The sequence below is a fragment of the Pieris napi genome, chromosome 1 (assembly GCF_905475465.1).
Source record: "Pieris napi chromosome 1, ilPieNapi1.2, whole genome shotgun sequence".
NCBI classification, from domain to species: domain Eukaryota; kingdom Metazoa; phylum Arthropoda; class Insecta; order Lepidoptera; family Pieridae; genus Pieris; species Pieris napi.
Genome location: NC_062234.1, coordinates 12144472 through 12168953, shown reverse-complemented (window position 1 = coordinate 12168953; position 24482 = coordinate 12144472). Strand labels below are relative to the sequence as shown.

Here is a 24482-nt window from a genome sequence, read left to right as displayed (position 1 = left end):
TTTTTTCGGAATATGAATTTGAGAATCCACAATCACAGTCGAACATGATAACCAATAGACAAACGATGCAGACAAATTATGTTATATACCCATCTATAACCGATTTTCTCTTTTGCGAAAATCGAATCGAATCGAAAATGCTTTTGAATAATGAGTGAAGAACTCATTATATTAGCATTATGGAAAACTTAATGCTAATATATTGATCCGTATGTATTTATGTATACCTAGGCTAGCTATTTCTGGGATTAAAACACTGATTCCACGTCATTAAGTACCCTAAACCAAAGAGCTATGAAAGGCTTCGGGCATGTTCATGATATTCCATGACATGTTTATTCTTCTAAATTTACTTCTATTATATAATAACCCAATTTTCGGAATTACAGAAATTATCTTCTTATTTATTTATCCTATGTCCAAAAGGTTATCGTAAATGAATCTTAATTATTACACAGTGTACATCGTTACACTTACACAAACACCCATTGAAGAAAATATATAATCAGTGTAGCGTAGACCGCGCATCTGATCACTTGGCGTTTAATATTCAACAAAAATGATGAAATTTTTATTATTAATCGTGTATATCGGACTCGGGTCGGGAATGTCCATAGTGAATCCGGGACCAAAATTCCCTCCTACGAAAGGACATGTATGGCCCAAACCCCAAGAGGAAACTAAAGAAAACAAATATTTTTTATTCAACCCTTCCCATTTTAAAGTAAAGGTATGTGTTAGAATAAATCGTAATTTCATGAGATAAAATTTGTAATTATTTTTATAAATAAAAATTATATTATTTATAGCTTTAAAAAGTAATAAATTTAAAAAAATCAAGGAAAAAATATCTATGATACTGACTGAATGCTTGTAGCGGCTTTATAATATTAATGTTATTAATAAATCGTAAGTATTGACTTAGATTCGAAACTCTTTGTTGAAATTATTGATTTTGTTGCGTCCTTCTGGCAAATCTCAGCTCACGTGAAGGATTTTGAAAGGAGCAATTTCCAACTAAATTGAACTCTTTAATCGAGCACTAATCATTAGGTTATCCGTAATAGCCATAATAATTTATGTAAATTGTATCTTAATAGAATGTAAATACAAAATACTCAACAGGTAGGCGAGCGCCGCCTGGATTGTTTAAATGAAATCATGTTTATTATGCAATAATGAAAAATCTATACATCATGCTAAATAAATTTTACGGTCGTATTTCTTTTGATTTTGTAGGGCATTTCTTTTTTACTTTAATGTTCACTGATGTTTCGACATAAACTCTCTAATCTGGTCCAATAATTTTATGCGTGCATTTAAAAGAAAACACAGTTGCATGCAATTACATTGCGATAGTTTGAGTCGAATTTATTAATAAATTCAATAATATCAAAAAAACTAATTAAAGTATTAATTTCGGTAAACTTTAATTTAAGATATATTTTTTAATTAAGTAAATTCCAATAAGTTATGTTAATGATTTACGGCCAAAACCAATATGCAATCTCAATCCAATTTTAGCTGTCATAGACTGACAATTCAATCCATTTCTAAAGAAAAGCATGCCAATATTCAATACATGGACTGAGATACCAATCTAATTATTCAACCAATCGTTCAGAGGGCGGATAAGAGATTGAAGATTGCCCTCTGTATGAAAATGAATGTTTACTCATGCCAACAACCTATCTGTCCATTTTGACAGTGCTTCGATTGGCCAAATCAATCTCGGATTGCTATCGGTGAAACTCGTATGATTTGGGTTTGGGATTGCGACCTAACTTAATATTCATTGGGAAAATTTATTCATCTTCGTCATCTTCCAGTTCTAGTGATAGTGATTTGGAAGTTTAAATGCAATTATCCGATTGGGATAGTAATTCTGAAGCACAGACCAGTCAAATGATTTATTGCATTATTATTATTATTATTATTAATTCGCCCGCAAATCATGATGCCTCGTATTCAAATCACGGTGCATACTGAATTGATTGGTAAGATCCCTATTTATTGTAACAAGAAATAAAAATATGAACCTGTCTCACGCATACCTGAATGTTTCCTACAACGCTCCTATCAACAGATGGTGATCAACTGTATAATGGCATTTTAAAGTCCGTTTTCTCTCTCTCAAGATTTCGTCAAATTACACTGGCCACTTTGGGTCCTTACTATGTATATGATATATTTTTGCCTTTTGTTAAATTTCGTGTGAGCTTTCTTGAATTTCTATTTTATTTATTGTTTTAGTTACCAAGTAATTGTTGTGCATACTTTTGCATTTTTAAGTTTTTTTTGTGTAATGTTTGAGTACCTAATAAACTAAAAATTTTATAAGTTAGAACGTTTATCAACACCTCTCGGATGAACATGTATGTCGGAGATTGAACGCGCCATAATAATTGTGTCCGGACACCACGATGAATTGTTGAAGATAATGACGTCATAAATTGGTTTGTTGGCATCAGCCATTTACTTTCGACATTAAAGTCCGCTTTTTAAAGGCTTCTGATTGGTTCGGCCGCTCAACCGAACTAAACGCTTCACCAACCAGTTCCCATATATATAGCAACCAGAATTTGTAATAAAGAGGTTTCGTGACATTTCGTGTACTCGTTCCACGACCGAACCCGAATCGACCACAGAGTCAAACGGCAGTCATAGAAACAAGTGTCAAAGATTACTTTAATATTTATTATCAATAAGTTTTAAATGTTTAAAGTGATATGATAATTGATATTAATTATTGACTTTAATTAATAATAATAATAATAATGACTATGGAGTCATTATTATTATCGACCATTGAATAGTCGGTAATTTATAGATCTAGCAACATTGACAAATAGACCAATCGTATTAACGGCTTCGTAATTTGACTTTGACATTAATAAATGACAATGACAATGACAGCTGACACTAACACCATTTCTTCAATATAAATAATAAATGCTATGAATTTACCACAGACTATCAATCCTTAATATTATTTATTTACTTGAATTAAATATCAATCTTTATATTTATGCAACAATATAATGATTATATATAAATTTGCGTCCATATATATTTATTTACTTGAATCAAATAAATATTTACCTGAATTAAATATCAATCTTTACACGTTTGAAAAATATAATCATTATATATGAATTTGCGCCCACACGGCCATACTGACTCCAGCGCGTCCCTTGCGCTGTTTTAGATTGCTACAACTTTAAACAAGGCATCACTCATAACAAGATCTAGCTAACACATAAGTCATAAGGCATCACTCATTACGAGATCTAGCCAACACATAAGTCATAAGGCATCACTCATTACGAGATCTAGCCAACACATAAGTCATAAGGCATCACTCATTACGAGATCTAGCCAACACATAAGTCATAAGGCATCACTCATTACGAGATCTAGCCAACACATAAGTCATAAGGCATCACTCATTACGAGATCTAGCCAACACATAAGTCATAAGGCATCACTCATTACGAGATCTAGCCAACACATAAGGCATCACTCATTACGAGATCTAGCCAACATATAAGGCATCACTCATTTTGAGATCTAGCCAACACAAGGCATCACTCATTTCGAGATCTAGCCAACACAAGGCATCACTCATTTCGAGATCTAGCCAACACAAGGCATCACTCATTTCGAGATCTAGCCAACCAGACCAGGATCAAGGATACGCATGGTGGCCAGCCAGCGTTTTAGGAAGGATGTTTTGGATAGGAAAAATAATATTTTGTATAAACGCATCAATGCGCATACATAAAATAAACATCATCTATCGTCATGAAAGTTATATAAATATAATGCAATTACCTAGGTCCAACAACGTCAGGTTAGCAGGAAGTAGAAGCCTCCTCACGTATATCGGTCTGACGAATCTTCCGCCCATACGGTCCATTCGACTGAACTGGTAACTTACCATGACGTTCAAACAATTGCCTCAATTGGTTATTCAGCCAACGACAACAAAACCGCCTCGGCCTGTTGACAACTAGGTTAAGGATTATGAAACAGTTCTTCTTATAAGCTGTATAAATGACAGAATATAAGAATATACGGGAAACCGATCTCTTTAAAAAATAAATAAAAATTAAAACCTACGGTAAAATGGTATCACAAAAACCATGATATTTGTCGTCACACTGTTTCGACTTTAGGGGTTTAAATCAAATTACATTCCTGATGTTCAACAAATAAACGTCAAAAATATTAGAAGGTTCAATTTTAGATTTATATTTACAACTGTGATTCAAATCTCACTTACCCATCGATCCTTCATTATGATGATCGATATAAAATGCTCGCTTAGTTTTTAGTGATGAGTAATACCCAACAAAATAGAATAAGACCGAAAAGTGGAAAGAAAGAAATCGCAACGTACGGTAGACAAACATCACCCTATTTTGATGTTTAGAATGTAACTGAGCTGAAGAGAAAACATTTCGTATTGAGTATTAATACAAAATTTATATTTGTCATTACACTATTATGACTAATCAAATTAAATTTTATGTGTGAACAGTAAACGTCTAAAAATATTGGATGGTTCAAATTTATATTGACAACTTTGATTTGAATCTTACTTCGCCATATCTGTAACATATGGAATGTTTATCATGATCATTATAAAACGCTCTCTTCGCTTTTCGCGATGAAAAAAATAAAAAAATAAAATAAAAAATAAAAATACATAAATTGACCGAAAGGCATATCTAAATATTCAAACTATCCATCTGGTGTCACGAAAGCAGTTTTTCAAAAGTCTTCTGATAAGTACATTCATGATTCGAAATGTAAAGACCTACAACCAATATTTAACCCAGTTTGACATCGATCTTTTCTGTTCATAAAATGACTGTGTGACACACACTCACACACACCGGCTATTTCCGTTAGAATAGTTATAAACTTAAATTTGCTTTTTCATACTAAATTGAAATGTTTTAACTGTTTCGTAGTTTTTATAAATTCATAATTATTAATTTTAATTTTATTCTTCCTATTGTCCCTAAGATATTATGGAATATCCCTAGGTAGATATTTGTTATTAATTGGTTGTTTTTTTGTAAGCATAATTTACAAACTTTAATTTTTCTTTAAAATACTGTAAATCTTCCTAAAATGTAATAAATAAATATAGGAAGTCTGTGAAAGCTAGTTGCCATATCTAGGCAGCTGTAATAACGGGCTTTGCCTAATCTATTAATTTGGTCTGCAATTAAAGGTAAACGATAATAAATTATCTCTAACCGTATTTAAATTTAACTCGCGAAAATAAACGCAATGTCGGTCCATCCCGTTCCTTTTCTCGACTAATAAAATTGAGCTCTGAATGGGGAAGAGCTATCTATCTCTTAATATGCCATATTACTGTAAATCTCGAATAATTTCCACATTTCCCCTGTACAATTTTATCGGGTATATTTATTTAAATCTAACTTTTAGCTCACCGATTGTTACCCGTACGACATTGATGATATTGTAAATTTCATTCATCGGTATTTATTTTAATAGGGGCGTCAAATTTGAACACTCAATAAACTAACGATTAATGGACATAGCGTTGAGAGTAACGCTAAGGCCGGGTTTGTTTTTAAAGAAGATTAAACCGTATTAAAATATCAAATTGAGTTTAGTTGTCACCTACTACATAAAACGCTAGCTCTAAAATGACACTATCAATTTCTACCATAGCTGTAACACTTTGCTTTGAGACAAACTTTTGACCCTCAATGCCCATAAACTGTACGTCAACTTGTTTACGTTTACCAAGATTTAACTATTAAAACCAGCAATGCTTTCTCGAATTAAGAAACGATCTGCACCAGTATAAAAAGACAGTAATAATGTTTGTTACCAATAAATATAGTTTTCGTACTACCCCCAATAGATGAACAATAGTTATTAATTACATTTATTCAGGGCGTCACGTTCGTCATTTTGACGACGGTAGCAATTTTTCTCGAAGTGATTCTTACGATGGCACTAATCATTCAATAACCTTAGAATTATTAAAAGTGCCACAAAAATTGAAATTATTCTTACTGAATAGTGACGAAATAACGTTAGCCTTAGAGGTATTTCTCTCTATGCAGTACCGAGACAAATGACGGTTCATTGCAAGTGAAACAAACGAATTGATTCTTTAAGATATGAACCATAACAAGTGGCTCACGTGAACTATTTTCGATTTTACGTTTACAAAACGTTTCCAAAACTAATACTAATTTATTAAGTAAATTGAGGGTAATACTCAGCAACTCAGATCGAATAAACTCAAGAGTAAATAAATACCTGTGACCATCGCATCCATTACCTCGGCGTCGGTAGTTTCTCGTCGAATCCTCTAAAAAACGCATCCATACCGTTGTAGCGTACACTGCGTAGCAGCTCGCTTGTAGTTGCACCATTTCTGCACTTCATTCACATACCGAAATTCGTTGCCAAACGTATGGTTCCTTTACTTGTTCCCACTTGGTTGAATGCAACAACCAGCTGTCGGCAGGTGTTTAACTCGTAACTTAACGTAAAATGAAGGTTGTGCCATTCAAAGATTCAGAAGTCTTTTGGGGCAGTTATCCCACCGCTGCTGTCGGAGATTGAATACGCCATAATTGTTGTGTCCGGACACCACGATGAATTGTTGAAGATAATGACGTCATAAATTGGTTTGTTGGCATCAGCCATTTACTTTCGACATTAAAGTCCGCTTTTTAAAGGCTTCTGATTGGTTCGGCCGCTCAACCGAACTAAACGCTTCACCAACCAGTTCCCATATATATAGCAACCAGAATTTGTAATAAAGAGGTTTCGTGACATTTCGTGTACTCGTTCCACGACCGAACCCGAATCGACCACAGAGTCAAACGGCAGTCATAGAAACAAGTGTCAAAGATTACTTTAATATTTATTATCAATAAGTTTTAAATGTTTAAAGTGATATGATAATTGATATTAATTATTGACTTTAATTAATAATAATAATAATAATGACTATGGAGTCATTATTATTATCGACCATTGAATAGTCGGTAATTTATAGATCTAGCAACATTGACAAATAGACCAATCGTATTAACGGCTTCGTAATTTGACTTTGACATTAATAAATGACAATGACAATGACAGCTGACACTAACACCATTTCTTCAATATAAATAATAAATGCTATGAATTTACCACAGACTATCAATCCTTAATATTATTTATTTACTTGAATTAAATATCAATCTTTATATTTATGCAACAATATAATGATTATATATAAATTTGCGTCCATATATATTTATTTACTTGAATCAAATAAATATTTACCTGAATTAAATATCAATCTTTACACGTTTGAAAAATATAATCATTATATATGAATTTGCGCCCACATGTACAACTGTCTATCCTGCGATACTTCGATCGTATTAAAAATCCGCAATTTCGTAGTTAAGCGTATGGATTCGCCTACGTAAGAACATCCTTGATTCGACACCCTAGGAGTTCAGGAACAGAAAGTGCACCTTTGCACCATGTCCTCTGCGCAAATAAATTAATCGCCGTTCAGTCGGCCTGAATAACTTTATTAATTTGTATTTTATCATACAATAATATGTTACAGGTAGTTGGACAAAACTGCACAATCCTTGTGAACGCAATAAACCGTTATTCTTTCATAATAAAAAACAAAAGTGGATTACACCATCGGAGGAACCACGAGCGTCGTAGACGTCGAATTGGCAGGGATGAGAACTACCTAGGACGTATCGATGAGTTGCAGGTGGACCTGACCGAACCCTGCGAAGAGTATCCGCATTTTGAAATGGATGAGAGTTGTAAGTGTACTTATAATTTTTATTAAAAGTCGGAATGAAGAGTGACACCACCCAAAAGTGGCATTTCTGTATCAGTTTCACTGATAATTTTGTGGATGTTACATTTTTTTTTAAATTTTAAAATCTCCCGACACTACGATATGCCTACAAGCGTGTACACACGGCCCTTAAATCAATGGCGATATCGGGACAATGGTGGGGATGAATCCTGAGATTGCCCGAACCAATTTCTGAGTTAGGGTTGATAATAAAATTAGGGTATGATTTGCCTACACATCGATCTAGGGTGCTTCCCACCACTTCCCCGATATTGTCTCTGATTTTTTGCTACTTTATAGCGCGTTTATTTGAAATAAATAATTGTAAAATTGGTTATTCAATGCGTTTAATTCAGGTAAAGCATAATAAAAACCATATTTTGACCACCTGTAAGTTTATACCTATACCCGTACTTTCTATAAATAAATATCTACATGTACCAATATTAAACTCTTTAGTATTCACAATTAGGGTATTGGATACCCAAAACACTTTCTGGTTTGAATGGGAGGAAACCAGAAACTAGTTACAATATTATATGTATTTTGTGAAATAAATTGATTTGAAAATACACTCCTATAAAAATTAGAAATGACTCGATACTTATAATATGTCCGTTCGTAGCATCAGAGTTTTTGCATTGCGTAACTGATACCGTGCCATACAAGTGATTAAAAGTAAGCAATTGTTTAAAATAAACATTCATATCAATTATTTACTTTCTAAGAATTAATAAACATTGTATTTACTAATATAAACAAAACACTTACGATTTCGAATTAAGGTTAATGACCTTACGTGGTCAGTTGTCGTTGACAGAGATAAATAGACGAACGACCGTTATTAAAAACTACGAAACTAACAATTATTGGGTTGGTGTAAATTATTTTTCTATGGGAGCGCATTTGGCACATTTAGGACAACGTATTTGCGCTTGCAAGCTTATATCGCTAAAGGTTTTTATGCGTACCTTAGAAAAGATTGAGGTTAATGGGAATACCTAATAATTCTTATGTATGTGTATGGATTATGTAAATTCGTTTAATAAATAAGTTGCCTGTATCATAATTGTTTTTAAAATGAAGCGGGTGCATAGCAAACCATTGCGCACTGTTATCGTTATGATTTATCGTCATTTCTGCGTAAGCAATTTATATACATTCTTCGCCTTTAGTATATGTACATATTTTTGCCTTCTTGGCTATTTTATTCACTTTGCCTACTTACAAATAACTAGACTTCAGTTAAAAATATTTTTTTGACTTTGTTATCGCATATTATAAGTTAAAGATTTAAAGGCTTTTAAGGTACTATCAAAGTACAGGTATACCTCTTGGCCTCAAAACTATTTTTTTAGCTGTCCTAAAAATAACATCTTACTTTAATCTTAAGAAAAATGAGGCCTGAAATTTACAATAAAATTTATTATTATATTTTAATTTTAATACGGCACCAAGGAAATTAACATTGTAATGTCGATTTAAGTTAATTAAATTAAATTAAATTGTCTTTCCTAATCTGTATACATATAATCGTGTAAATTAATACGCGTGAAGTGAACTCAGGCAATTAATTTATAAATTTTTGATGATTCTTCTTTTTATGTGCCCAAAGAATAAGAAGTGGTCATCAATAAAGACAAGTCCACGTCGCCAGAACGCAGTCAATGCAGGTTGTGCTGCGGACTGCGTTTTTATTACTACTTAGTACTTGTCAAATCCAAATGGCAAGAATCGTGCGTAGAGAATGCTCTAGGATGGTTATTTTGTTTTGTTTCACCTGATAAATGTAAGGTACAAACATTATGTACCATGTGCTTATTGAATCACTGTCTTAATTTCAGATAAACTAAACGTGTCTTCAACATCGACGCTGAGAAGTGCGTCAATTTGGGGAATCATACGAGGTCTAGAGACATTCTCGCAGCTCTTTTACCTGTCGAATGATCGTAATGTAAGGAATTTCATAGAGAGCTCTACTGCGTGCAATACAATTTATAAAATCAAAGCAGTAATGCCCTGGACATCTATAAGTATCTATCTATAATACAGTAAAAGTGTACATTGATTGCGTTTTGCAAACTTTGAGTGAGAATTTCGAATATGAACATTGTGTAGCTGAATCATGTTATAGAAATATTCTATTTTAAACTTGCATTTTCTCATTTTTAGCAATTTATATTACAGGAGCTACGAGTGAATGCAACGAAAATAACTGACTTTCCTCAATACTCCCATCGCGGTCTCTTACTGGACACATCTCGCCACTTTATCTCGATGTCTAATATTCTGAAAATGCTTGACGCGATGTCCTACAACAAGTTGAATGTCTTCCATTGGCATATCGTCGATGATCAGAGCTTCCCCTATCAGAGCGAACGGTTCCCGGAGTTGAGGTTAGAATTTACTTACCGAAATTTGTTATATTTTTTATTCATATAGACGTACGATAAATTGAAAATAGTTCTAGAATATTAACTATTATTAATTATTATTATTAGTATATCGGCTACCAACTTTTTTTCTCAATGAACAATCCCTTAGACGGTATAGCCGATCAGAAAACCGGCATGTGTTTGATCCAAAAGTGGATGATGATGCACAGAAAGCTGCTAATCTCTATGAAATAATATAAATTACGACTCACATACAACTTCCTTGTGTAAAACTGGCGAAATAAATATTTTAATTTCAGCGAACAAGGCGCGTATGACTCTTCAATGGTCTATACTAAGGAGGATATACAAAGAGTAGTGGAGTACGCAAGAGACCGTGGAATACGAGTAATACCTGAATTTGATGTACCGGGTAAGAGGGTTAATTAGCTTGAATAAAGGTATGCCTACGGCGAAATCCCTGAAACAATATGTATATGGATTTATATCGATTGATGAAATATAACTTGACTATATCAAAACCTATAACGTTAAACATTAATATGCTTACAGGCAAGTTATGTTATAAAGATACAGTCAAAACCGTTTACGACGACATCGTTTAGAACAACATACCGGTTATATTGACCAAAATCAAGGATCCCGTCTGAGTTCTATTGTATTAGGTACTTAATAACAACGGCATCGGCTGTTACCAAATATAAGAAGTCCCTTCGATCTCGTTATAACAGATTTTGACTGGATTATATTTTGGATTAGTTACGTCCTGGAATAAACCAGTTTAACCTTTAGTGGTTCAAATTTCCAGGTCACACTCGGTCATGGGGTAATGCATTCCCCGATGTGCTGACAGAATGTTACAGACAGGACAAAGTGGTCGGTTTGGGTCCCATGAATCCAACTAAGAATATCACCTACAAGCTCTTGAGGGATTTATTCCAAGAAGTGCAGACCTGGTTCCCCGATAAATACTTCCACATTGGGGGTGATGAAGTAGAACTGGATTGTTGGTATGTTGCGTTTTTTTTAGTTTTGATTATCTATTTATTTCAGACCGTACAATTTTTATTACTGCAATTGAATTTTGCAAATTTTGAGAGAAGCAGCAAAAGATGTGAAATTTCTTGAAGTTCTAACAAAACATAGTAATATGTAAATTACTTCTAGTAATAAAATTTTAAATGTCAGTTAATTCCATGGGAAATTCATGATCAAATTCTCTGCTGTTCAGTAGTTTATAGATTCAAAGAACATATGAACAAAGAGTAATCGCCTGCTTAGATACAAGAAATTATTATTATATCTTTTCTACGTGAAAACAAGCATCGAATGAATCGAACTTAGCACCTCCCGATCTTACGCCATGTCCAAACCACGGTATGATAGACATAGGTATAATGGATTATAATGGATAATAATGGATAATAATGGATTTTAATAAAATATAACTCAAACCGTACATAAGTAAAAGGGGAGCAAACGGCAGGCGTTTTCTCTGCTGTCTTTGTTCTTTAAATCTAACTCAGGACCTGAGTAAGTCAAGGGCACATAACACATTCAACCCACGATGGTTGTTCATATTATGGATTAGATTTTTTCATCAGGCGTTCGAATCCAGAGCTACGCGAATATATGAACTCGCACAACCTCAGTGTCACACAGTTGCATGGTCTCTTCATGGAAAATGCTATACCGTTGCTGGCTAACGATTCTGAAGTCGTACTTTGGCAGGTGAGCCTCTTGACTTATCAAAATTATTATTAGCAACTTCAGAAGCCATATTTGCGTTTCATTTAAATTGGCACTACTTCTTAAAACCTTCTTTCGATCCGAAGTGGTGGAGTGGAAAGGGAGGGGGGAAGGAGGTGGTTGTCATCAGGCAAGTAACTCAGGTAACTTTAACAGGCCTCAGGCTCACAAAAACAAGCCTTTCCGTTAATGGAAGAAAAATATTTATTTATAAAAATAAATATTATTATTTTCTAAAACTTAAATTGTGCATATTTGTGCAAATGTGAGCTTCGTGTGCAAGCCGATACCTCTTTCGAATAACGATACATGATGATCATGGATCATATTAGAAAATTACGGTCACAAAACTATTATTTTTGTAAGTCCTATATGTTCGATGCTAATATTTGCAGGAAGTATTTGACGAAAAAGTACCACTATCAAAAGAAACAATAATTCATGTGTGGAAGGGAAGTTGGATTAGCGAAATGGTCTCGGTAAGGTGTTTTTGTTAAACATTAATTGTATGTATTTGTATACCTAAATTGTATAATCCTGAATAGATTTAAGTGCTTTAATGCTTTGAAATTATTGTGTGTATTTATTGGTTTGCCTTACGGTGTACTTCACAATTCACCAAATATGAAAGTTTATCATCGCCCCTGGGAAACATTCCTGGACCCGCGCCCTAACATTTTGACATCCAATAGTTATATCGCAGCCAACTAGCTTAATAAGCCGTTCAATTAACAGCCTAGCCTCTTAACTAAACAGTGCCGTTTAACTAGCGGCCTGAAATATAATCAGCCAGTTGATCAAACAGTTGGGCAAATGACATGGATCGACGACGTTTCATTACTTGCCTAGCGAAATGTTGACTGTTAATTTAATTTTTAAAGAAATATGTCAGCTATTTCTTCTTCTTCACAATCTTCTTCGTCACTCTATCGTACGAATGGCCTAAGCATTTACCAGCCAGTTTATTAAATGTTTCTACAAACACTACGGCTGAATATCTTTCAGCCCGCTATTTAAACGGCGCTGTTTAGTTAAAAGGCTAGGCTGTTAATTGAACGGCATATTAAACTAGATGGGTGCGACAGTTATACCGACAATCTCAATGTTAATAATGAGTTTTTGTTTTGCGCTATCCCATTAGAAGTTACAGAGTAAGGGCCCTGCTGGCTGCTATATAAACGAAAACCTTTACCAACATATTTCTCGCGTAACGATGTTCATTTGTTTCCTTCACTCGAATAACGCCTTATATATTATATAATAACCGTTTCTAGCTTAAGCTATAATTATTAAATCTGTAACAGATATTAACAGCTGGGCACAGACTGATATTCTCATCCACCTGGTACCTGGACGCTTTGGGTAGCAACTGGCCAGATTACTACTGGGCTGATCCCCGCCAGATGGTGTTTGATGTGACATTTAACACTACTTTGGCGAACGGAATTGTGGGAGGAGAGGCTTGTATGTGGGGGGAAATGGTCGACGACAGAAATGTTATGAGCAGGTTAACTATCACTCGGTTTCTATATACTATGCACCTCAATTTTGATTGGTTAAAAGCAAGATATCCAGGAGGTTGGAATGAGGAACAAAACAAATGTGTATGTTTCCTGAATACCTGCACCTTCTGTGCTATAAGGCTGACCACCGATTTGCCTATTAATCTGTGAAATAGACGCAGAAATGTTTCTCGCACGAATGTATGCAATTAGGAGATAGAGTCGAGCATATCGCGAACCCAAATTCTTGTATGAAATTCTATAAGTGTTTAACATACGGGTCCCACTTAGCGTGTATTATCGATTCTGAAACTTATTAATATTACAGTTGTAAGGAACTATAGAAATAGAAGTTGACCATCTATTGGACACTGTTCTACGTTACTGTTCTGTTTTATTGATTTCTTAGAAGGCTACTGGGCCATTAAAACTAAAACAAGTATTTTTAAATCCAGAATAAAAAGTTTTAAAAAGCGTTCGATATAACGCATGTTGAAGTTAAATAAGTAACTGAGCAACCGTCACTAAGAAGCTGTATTTTCCGTCAACTTCTGCTTGTCATGTACAATCACAATCATTATGTTCTTCCGATTTCAAAGACAGGTAGAAAGCAGTATGCGTTATAGTTTGGAATAAAAAATAGAACAGCCAAAAATGTATGCTGTTAATGTACCAGTATAATTTTTCAATAGTCTAAATGAGCCATAGCTTTACATTACTATGTAGGGTAAATTTAAACTTTATATTTGCAGGGTCTGGCCGCGAGCCAGTGCAGTCGCTGAACGATTGTGGAGTGCAAACACGCTCGGCAGGCGAATGCGCTCTATTTTCGATACAATACCTTTAGAAGTATACCAACGTATGGAAGAACATACATGTAGAATGATAAGACGAGGTATCGATGCACAACCACCTTCGGGACCTGGCTTTTGTATCCCATAGAATTTAAGGCTTAAATAAACGATAAAATTGCTGTCATTGTTTTATTATAATACAAAGTTCTTTTCAGTGCTCAGATAGGAATAGATTATAAACAAAACATTTCTGTATCGAAAAATTGAGCGCGTCCGTGAAACTGTATTTGGACTTTGGCTAATGAAAGAGGTGCGATTGGTAAACAGCAGCTCTAGTTCAAGACGTTCATATCTAATCACTATCTAAACTAATTAAAATAAACGCTTTGTCTCTCGTCTTTCATTTGCCGTTTTACATCCTCTAAAAAAGAAGAAAAACTCTGCATCCGAACGGTTGGACTGTCAAATCACTTGACAATATATCGTAAAGCTTGTGCACACACGTTCAGTTAATTTGCCTTTTCTACTTGTTGTTATTAAGTTTCCATAATCTTAAACTGAAAGAAACATCTAGAAAAAATATGAGATATGAATCGTGTAGAAAGATATCATGGGCTGGATATCGAATTGGGTCAACTCACGTTATTGAACATAATGTAAAAACCGTACGTTTTGTATTTTACATTCCTAGACGTGGTTGGTAAAGTAAAAACGGCTAGCTTGGAACTAGAGCTGCCGACGAAATCAAAGAATTTTGTGCATGTTTCAAAATTTATTATAATAACAATATGGATAACTTTTAACAAATGAGTCGATCTACTTTATGTTGCATGCACAACATTTATTTTGGGTATGGTAATTATATTTTTTTATTATTATCTTGTTAAATCTAAATCGTTTTTACCATTGCATTTTTCAAGCAAATAAAAATTCAAGTTACTGACTGGTATTTCCGAGGTTTTTACTCCTCTTTCTGGCATTTCACTTTAACGGTTAACTTTCAGTGATTTCTAAGAAAATTATTTCTGTTGTTAGCAAACATTAGAACACATTTATTTGTTCCTATTGTTTATTGGTATTTCTTCCCGTAGGTTCTACACTTCACTTATTATTTCATGATAGGTTTTTTACGAATCACTTCTTTATTCGAAAGTCGTCTTAATACGCGCGCATAAGGGATCGGAACCAACGCCTGGACAAATTACATAACTCGTTGAACCCTTCTGATTTATCAAGGTATCGAAATACCTACATTGCACGAAATATACAGATTGTATAAATAAATACCTCGACAGGTGGTTGATACCATATTATGATGAACTCGCTTATTACCTACTCTTAATCCTTATTCCTCGGTATAAATATGAAAGTCCTAGTGTCTTAGCTCATGGCTGTATCTAGTCGTAATGTGCACTGTAGAGTCCACACACAATCCTTAGGTTCGAATGGAATCGGGTAATTAGTAGTATAGAGGTCGTTGTATCGTGAATTAGAATTTTAAATTGACCTTTTTGTTTGTTTGAAAAGCAAATCTAAATCTGAGCCAAAATACGTGCTTACTCAAGTCTACTAAGCTACTTTTTACGTCGGATTATCACGATAAGATTTCGAAGTAATGATAGTGTTATCAATACCACAGGTTAAAAATAACAGTCTCAATGCTAAATACAAAAGTTTAAGGAACGACTAAAACGACACGAACTGTAATTTTTATAGAAATTATATTTGGACTTTCTACATACACTACTGTTAAAGCATCTTGACTAAGGCCCCAGTAGAGACGCTTGCGATACAATCAGAGTTTTGGGTTTTATGAAAACAAAACTGAAATTATATTTTATAATCGCATTAGCCGCAGTAGATAGAGTAGATTTTTTTATTAATTTAGTCGCTTAATACCTATCGGTAATAATGAATCTTTATTTAAATGTCGCTAGCAATTTCATATATTTTTTAATGCCGTGAGAGTTGATAGGCTTTGTAATCAAATTTTCCTGCTGAAGTACACTTTCATTTGCCCACTTATACTATAAAAGAAGATAGAAGCCGACGCCGAAGAAAAATGTCAGTTTAACCTCACGTAATAAGTAGTATCAACAACAAGTTTTCGCATTAAATAATAATATACCAGTAATACATGTTTTGAATAATATATACCTACTGACAATATCAAACTCTGGATTTGAGATAATGATTTGTATTTTAATATTTTTTATATATTCAGATAGTGTGATTAGTTCAGTCACAATTTTCACGAAAATGTTAACGGCTTGTATTTTCATAACTTTAGTGTCGATATCGGCGTGTGTAGAAATTCCGGGTCCCAAATTTAAGCCAACTAAAGGGGAAGTGTGGCCGAAACCCAAAAAGGAGAACAAAAGTAGAGAGTACTATACATTTGGCCCTTCACTATTTAAAACTAAGGTAGGGTAAGGTAGATAACATGTGAATATGACTGATATTTTAAAATAAACAAATAATTTAGGAATATTTCTATTACATTAGAATATTACAAAGTCCGATGCATGAGATAATAGACCACAAGCCCATGAACAAAAAATACCTGTGAAATGACCCAACGTGAATTACGCTTAGAAGGCTGTTACTATATCTGAAAATAGCTCTGAGCACTATGCCGTCATTTCTGAGCGGTACATGTGAGTACGTGAGTGAATGGACTTTCTCAAGTACAATGGGGGAATTTCGACTAATTATTAATGTACGGCTTTGTTATAAGTGTATAGATGATTAAAAATAAATGTCGAAAAACCTAGTGCCGTACAAAAGTGATGGTGCCGGAAGTCGGTGCAAATTTTTAATTCGACGACAGTTGCAGAAGCAATATAGGTCATTTATTACTGTACGGCATTTGTGTGATTCCTTTTGGACACATATACAGATACTTTACCCGTAAACGCCGTACATATTCCCAGCGGAGCGGTCGAAAGCCAAGGGTCGCAACATATGTCTGATTAGCATATAGGTGATGATGATATGAAACAACATAAAATTAAATGATCTTGAGAGTACTTCACAAATAGATAACATTTTCCAGCATGCCGTACATTTTTTGTGGAACACATAGGTGTATGGGGTAAATTACTTTCCTCAGAAAAGAGTCATTTTCCGGTGACTTTTATCTGTACGGCAATAACACAGGTTATTAATACTTTAGACAATCTTCAATTAAAGATAAATGCCGTACACTTTCGATAGTCCGCTACCACCGCCTACCAATACAGGGCGTCCCAAAGTTATGGGAAATGAAGGGAAAGTACCTTAAATATCGTAGATAGGGTATTTTACTAAAAGAAGACTTTATGTTATTTTTAAAAGTTATTAATTCTGCATTCAAAGATTTTTTTAAAATTACTTGCCTCGTCTGGGAATCGAACTGACTTAAATGTAAAAAAAAAACACCCCTACTTTTATGATGCCAATCGAAAGAATGGCCAAAAACTAATAACTCTTCTTAAGTAACATAGTATTTTAAAAGAAAGGAACAGCGTGAATATATCTTTTTAATCAAATTAAAAACATTATCTATCATATTCGGCCTAAAAAAATCCCCTACGAGTCTGTTACTTTAGAAAAGTTATTAGGTTTTGGCCATTCTTTCGATTGGCATCATAAAAGTAGGGGTGTTTTTTTTTTTATTTAAGCCGGTTCGATTTCCAGACGAGGCAAGTAGTTTTAAAAAAATCTTTGAATGCAGAATTACTAACTTTTATAAATAACATAAAGTCTTATTTTAGTAAAATACCCTATCTGCGATATTTAAGGTACTTTCCCTTCATGTCTCATAACTTTGGGACGCCCTGTATTATATATATTTTTGTTAAAAATATTTTTCCTTTACCTCTCTCTGCTGGTACGATAAGGCTGTAAATATACTTTACAGCCTTATGGTAGTATACTCAGATATGTACAGTTATTAATGACCTTAAGGGACACCTCAAACGTCGTCGAAGTTTTTATCAGCTGTAAAGAATAACCTGGAGTAAAATGTACGGCATCTGGTTTTTTTTGTTTATTTATATTTGTTACATATAAAATAACAATAATCTTTGAAAATATTACTCCCCATATTACTCTAGGAGCATTTGAAAAGTCATCTAAATTTCGGAAATTTCATATATTTTTTATCATAATATTTTTATTTGTTACCATTTATAATGAACGGCTATAATGTACAACGGTAATATTTAGTAACATTATGTAAAAAAACAAGTTGCCGTACATTATTCTCTGATCTTACAGCAGTAAGAACTTGGTAAATCCTGAAATTTCGATAAATATTTAATTACACAAATATTAACTATAATATTTGGACGGCATAATTATAAAACATTATTGTCCGTGTTAAATAATATTTTGAACATGTTGCCGTACATTTTACAATGACCTTAGGGTATATGGGTGTAGGGGTAGGGTTCCGACCCTTGGCTTTCGACCGCTCCGCTGGAAATATGTACGGCGTTTACGGGTAAAGTATCTGTATATGTGTCCAAAAGGAATCACACAAATGCCGTACAGTAATAAATGACCTATATTGCTTCTGCAACTGTCGTCGAATTAAAAATTTGCACCGACTTCCGGCACCATCACTTTTGTACGGCACTAGGTTTTTCGACATTTATTTTTAATCATCTATACACTTATAACAAAGCCGTACATTAATAATTAGTCGAAATTCCCCCATTGTACCTGAGAAAGTCCATTCACTCACGTACTCACATGTACCGCTCAGAAATGACGGCATAGTGCTCAGAGCTATTTTCAGATATAGTAACAGCCTTCTAAGCGTAATTCAGGTTGGGTCATTTCACAGGTATTTTTTGTTCATGGGCTTGTGGTCTATTCGGATATTGATTGGCTTTTTTAGGCTTTTAGTACGTAAAGAAACTTAAATAAGAATAGCATTTATAAGGATCAGTTATTGATGAGAAATTTATGGTAATACGGTGTAGAATAGGGTCGAAACATTTAAGTAATAAAAAAGTGCGTGCGTACAATGTACACATGACAGAAGTGCCAAGCTTATTTTTAAGTCTTGTTCATATTAATACAAATCTTAAACTTTAGATTTCCGAGACTTAAAGGGAGAGAAATGGAAGATATGTTAGGAATTTAATGAATTTAATTGTTATTAAAATATATAAAAGTGTCGAAAATTAATAAAAATTATAAATATTAATTTTTTAATTTATTTCTTCGATAATAAAAACACGTGGCATTTTAATTTACATTCGTCGTTTGAGATTTCAATCAATTATTTTGCATAAAATATAAAATACTAATATTTCATAAATTCTCTTTACGAAATTTTAATTTTAAAAATAGAATTTCTGTAAGGTAGTTCGCCCTTCTCACTCTCTCTCAATCGGTCTCAATCGCTCTCACCCTTTTCTTCGACAAAAAAGCTGCACATCTTCGTGTCGTTTCATACGTAAAACTTTTACCCTCATGCACCTAAAGAAGTTTCACTTCAAAAAAGTGAATGATTTTAGTTTAAATTCGTTATTTATATGAAGATAAAGAAGAAGATAAAATTATATGAAATTTTAGGTAACAGATAAAACATGTACAATCTTAACAAGGGCAGTCCATCGCTACACATACATGATCCAAAATGATTTCGGAGGACCTTGGATGGGCTCAATATGGGAAGACGATGGACTTCACTTGGGAGATATGACCACCTTAGAAGTGGCGCTGACTGAGCCCTGTGAGGAATATCCATCATATGGCATGAATGAGAATTGTAAGTCCTCGTTTGAAGTAATTTTTACCCGCTTTAAATAAACGGACTTTCAAGACAAGACTTATTTATTTGCAGAATAATATTACTCCGATAAGAATGTAAAGCTACCATGATTTTTTTCTATTTTAGATACTTTAATAATATCATCAACGTCCAAATTAGAAAGTGCATCTGTTTGGGGTATACTCCGCGGATTAGAAACATTCTCACATTTGCTCTACTATACTGATGATTATAAGGTATAAAAATAAATTATAGTCTAGGCGAGTCTGAATCTCAGTGTATTTACTACCTTTACTGTATGTACCAATGCCATAACCTGCCAATTTGGTGATAGTGGTATCGTTCTTACTGCGCAGTATAAGGGGTAAGTAAACGAATTTAAACTGGATCTCATCTGAGTCACGGCCAATGACTGTGGCTCTTAGTCTTTCAATCATGTCTAGTCCCGATAATCCCCTGCTTGTGTCGTCATAACAAAACATAATATGTCGCAGACCCAGAAATGTGTTATCCCCATCCTGCATAAGGAGTTCATTCATAAAAGTTATTAAAATATTTCACTTAATGTGTTTTAGCAAATTCGTATTAATAAGAACAATATCGACGACTCACCCAGCTACATCCATCGCGGCTTGTTATTGGACACGGCTCGTCACTTCATATCCCTCAAAAGGATTCTAGAGACCCTAGATGCAATGTCTTATAATAAAATGAACGTGTTTCACTGGCACATGGTCGACGACCAAAGCTTTCCTTACCAGAGTGAGAAATATCCCGAACTGAGGTATACCTATGATTTAAGAAAAATCTGGACTCTCTTGTAACTTATTCTGTTTCTAAACTATTATGATTATACAGTGAAAAAGGTGCCTACTCTCCTTGGATGATATATACTAAAGCAGATCTTCAAAGGGTAGTGGAATACGCACGAGACAGGGGTATTCGAGTAGTGCCAGAATTTGATGTACCAGGTTAGGCATTTCTTGATACGTTGAACAAATGGCGCATTATATACATTTTCATTTATTAGGTACACAAATTAACGTAAGATATTATTTGAGCAACCTTGTTAAAAAGTAGATTCCACAGTAGATTGTACACATACATATATCGCAGTATACGAGTAGGTAGGTATAAAATTAAAAATAATTTTTTTCAATATTGTCCTCAAACTAATTAAGTAAATCATGATTTTATTGTGTAATTTTTAGGACATACCCGTTCCTGGGGTAATGCCCACCCGGAAATTTTAACAAGTTGCTCAGGTTTGGGTCCAATGGATCCCAGCAATGATGCTACATACAATGTTGTCGGTGACATCTATGAAGAATTGAATACAATATTTCCAGACGATCACAGGCATATTGGTGGAGATGAAGTAGACACGAGTTGTTGGTACGAATATCAATAAATTGCAATTAGTGGTATTTCTAAAGGATTTAGGAAATAGATCATGTATTTAATTGTAATATGTGAATTTCTGGGGCTGTATAGATCTTTTATTTCTAGCGAACTAAAAAAGGCGCAGTCTCAATGTCGCAATGGGAAATTACGACGACGGAAATCTTGTTGTCTGTATTAATATAATAAGAATTTGTATTTTTCAGGGGTAAAAGCTCCCGTGTTACGGAATTTATAAAGGAAAAAGGTATTGGAGTTGAAAACGTACAAGGATTATTTATGGAAACTTTAATGTCCAAATTAAATGATACAAAAATTATAGTTTGGCAGGTAAATACAATTCCTCAATTAAGTAAATAATTATTACATAGATAACATTTATAAATTCTTGCATTAAGTTTTTGTTATTTCGAAATGTATTTATTTTTACCGTAAGTTATAAAACATATTTCAAAATGCAAATCCAAGCTTTAAAGTTTAATTTATTGTTATTAAAGTAATGAATTTCAAATACATGAATTTCACATTTTCAGGAAGCATTTATGCGTGGCGTTAAGTTACCAAAAAGTACTCTTATCCAGGTCTGGAGATGGCAAGAAGTGGAAGCAATGCGTAAGGTTGGTGGCAAGAAGTAATAGATACCATACCATACATACCCAAACTACTACTTACTAAAACTAAGTTATTTTCGTTCAAGGGTTTTGATAAATATTTAGGCGTTGAGGGAGTTTAACTCACAGTTCAATACAGCCTTGCGATTCTGTAACTCACTTTTTGAACTCTCACAGCGGTTTTTACGACTGATTTGAGCGCTACCACCGCTGTGAATACCGCTGTGGGAATTCGAAAAGTGAGTTACAGAATAGCAAGGCAGGATGCCGCTGCAGCTGGCTTCTGCTATTCGATCTTTTCGAACAATTATTGTTACGAAGGGACCATTTTCCACGATGTTTATGGAACGGCACATAAATAAAATTTACAGGTTCTGAAAGCAGGTTACAAAGTCCTGTTTTCAACTCAGTATTATTTGGACGATCTATCCCACGATTGGAATTACTTGTACAAGTATGATCCAAGAGAGATAATGCTCGCGAGAGACAGCAGTTTGAATCTTGACAATATCGTTGGCGGTGAAACTTGTATGTGGACTGAGAGAGTAAATGATTCCAATGTTATTAGCAGGTTAGTTGTAATTTTGACGTGATAACGTCTTTAAAATCGTTTTAGTCGAGTGACATGTTCAGAAACTTGTGTCACACCAAAACCTCACGAGCGCGATCGCAGGTATAACGAAAGAGAGACGGACGCTCTCGAGCGCTGCCAGTCATTCCGTGAATGTATGAAGAAAAATGTATATCATAGTCGAATAAGTAAACTTGTCATTTTACACCCGAAATTTATCATCAAAAGTGTGAATAAAACGATAGATGTAATTTAAAATTTGAAAAAATTGTTATCTTCATTAATTCCTTACTTCCCAAAAACTTATATCACCAATAAGACGTTATCACGTAAACATCTCGATCGTAAACCTACTTTACAAACAACCAATATTTTTTTTGCATCGCCTTTCATTCGCAGTCGCATTTTCACTAGAGATGGCATTTTTTTAAAACTACGTGCTTTGCTTCGTTTTTAAACTCATGTCACATAAAAAATGCTTTTGTAAATACGAGTTGATACAGAAAATCTAAATGCAATGCAATAGACAGTAAAAATAATACCTTACTATTATTTATACACTAATCGTCATAATAATATGCGATTTGCATTTCAAAGATCTTACATTTTCACACCTATTTTTTAAGGCGTTACGTTAACAGATGCAAAACGTCAGTTAATTTATTTTAATAACAAGCCTACAGTCTCTCTACAATCATACGCTTCTGTCATTTCAGGGTATGGCCAAGAGCCAGCGCGTTCGCAGAACGGTTCTGGAGCGGTGGTCCAGGAGTCCCAATACCATCAAGTAACGACCATAGCCGGTTAGAGGAACACACTTGTCGCATGATCAAACGGGGCATAGAAGCTGAACCACCTAGCGGACCAGGATTATGCTAATAATACTTGAGATTAAGAAGAAATTGAGTCAATATTTTTATTATTAAATACTTTTTATTTAAAGTAGAGATCTCTTTTTTACTTAATGTTTTATTCATGTGCCCTAGATCAATATTTGAAATGTAGTTTTGGGTTGGATCTTAAAATCGGTCCTCCGAATCTGATGATACTGATTATGCGGATTGTTTACAAACAATCCGCCATTTTCTACTTTTCTTTTCAGTACATTTTACAAAACTTAAATTTGTTTTAAACACTTAGACGCATTTCCGGCAGCAAAAATCACTTGGAGGTGTTCCAATCAAGGTGCCCCGAGACTCCTGCATAATCAGTATCATCAGATTCGGAGGACCGATTTTAAGATCGTTACTTTAGTGTTTCCCTGCTCCTGTCCCAGTACGTTCAATGCAGTCGCCACAAAACACATATATACATATAAATAAATATCGACTCAGATGCAATAATGTAAGTTCTAGAAGCTTCTTATATTTTTGCTGCCTATTTCATACGATATTCGTCTTACATCGCAATCACTCGAATACTTCTTTTCCATTTTAAATAAATATACGTTTAATTAAACATTTTTGTGTTTTTTTTTGCTTAGCTTTAATATTTTTTTGCAATACGAATATTTTAATATCCCTAAAACATCTTATTAAGAATTGAACTTTCATTTGTAACGAGCGAGTTCAATAATATTCGAATATTGTTAACCTAGTGGCTAGGACTCTGTGCGATCTAAGTTTAACTCCATCTGTGTACAAATGGATTCTTCTATCACAAAAGGCGGATCACCTATTTGCCAAAGTGTCAATACAACGCTACTACATTTTCATTTTCCACTGAAATTGAGTAATATTAATTTTTATGTTGGTTAATAACTTATCTTTTATCGATAAAAAATAAACGCTGATAACGTTCATGACAACG

The 24482-nt window shown here is 34.0% G+C and overlaps 2 protein-coding genes across 3 annotated transcripts; both read left to right on the top strand.

The window, feature by feature from the left end:
• The first annotated feature begins 466 nt into the window (after positions 1 to 466).
• Positions 467 to 14502, top strand: LOC125052043 (beta-hexosaminidase subunit beta-like). 2 transcript variants are annotated; one of them, XM_047652693.1, is made up of 10 exons: positions 467 to 730; positions 7631 to 7844; positions 9727 to 9836; positions 10055 to 10278; positions 10578 to 10690; positions 11087 to 11288; positions 11883 to 12009; positions 12423 to 12506; positions 13332 to 13534; positions 14282 to 14502. In XM_047652693.1, exons 1-10 carry the CDS (start codon positions 560 to 562, stop codon positions 14469 to 14471), a joined length of 1638 nt encoding a protein of 545 aa, XP_047508649.1. In that variant the 5' UTR covers positions 467 to 559; the 3' UTR covers positions 14472 to 14502. The 2 variants fall into 2 exon arrangements, with proteins under 2 accessions (XP_047508649.1, XP_047508657.1); XM_047652701.1 differs by having other exon boundaries at positions 470 to 730; positions 10070 to 10278.
• A 2060-nt stretch (positions 14503 to 16562) lies between these two features.
• Positions 16563 to 23630, top strand: LOC125052036 (beta-hexosaminidase subunit beta-like). The gene is made up of 10 exons (XM_047652684.1): positions 16563 to 16747; positions 19892 to 20087; positions 20217 to 20326; positions 20666 to 20874; positions 20949 to 21061; positions 21302 to 21485; positions 21698 to 21821; positions 22025 to 22108; positions 22474 to 22673; positions 23390 to 23630. Exons 1-10 carry the CDS (start codon positions 16583 to 16585, stop codon positions 23550 to 23552), a joined length of 1548 nt encoding a protein of 515 aa, XP_047508640.1. The 5' UTR covers positions 16563 to 16582; the 3' UTR covers positions 23553 to 23630.
• The last annotated feature ends 852 nt before the right edge of the window (positions 23631 to 24482 follow it).

What these genes read in the sequence shown, in the direction of transcription:
- LOC125052043 (XM_047652693.1), top strand. Translation starts at nt 560, where the DNA reads ATGATGAAATTTTTATTATTAATCGTGTATATCGGACTCGGGTCGGGA. An exon ending in ACCTGTCGAATGATCGTAAT is followed by an intron (nt 9,837 to 10,054) that starts GTAAGGAATTTC and finishes TCTCATTTTTAG; the next exon opens with CAATTTATATTACAGGAGCT. An exon ending in GAACGGTTCCCGGAGTTGAG is followed by an intron (nt 10,279 to 10,577) that starts GTTAGAATTTAC and finishes TTTTAATTTCAG; the next exon opens with CGAACAAGGCGCGTATGACT.
- LOC125052036 (XM_047652684.1), top strand. Translation starts at nt 16,583, where the DNA reads ATGTTAACGGCTTGTATTTTCATAACTTTAGTGTCGATATCGGCGTGT. An exon ending in GAGAAATATCCCGAACTGAG is followed by an intron (nt 20,875 to 20,948) that starts GTATACCTATGA and finishes ATGATTATACAG; the next exon opens with TGAAAAAGGTGCCTACTCTC. An exon ending in CAAAAATTATAGTTTGGCAG is followed by an intron (nt 21,822 to 22,024) that starts GTAAATACAATT and finishes TCACATTTTCAG; the next exon opens with GAAGCATTTATGCGTGGCGT.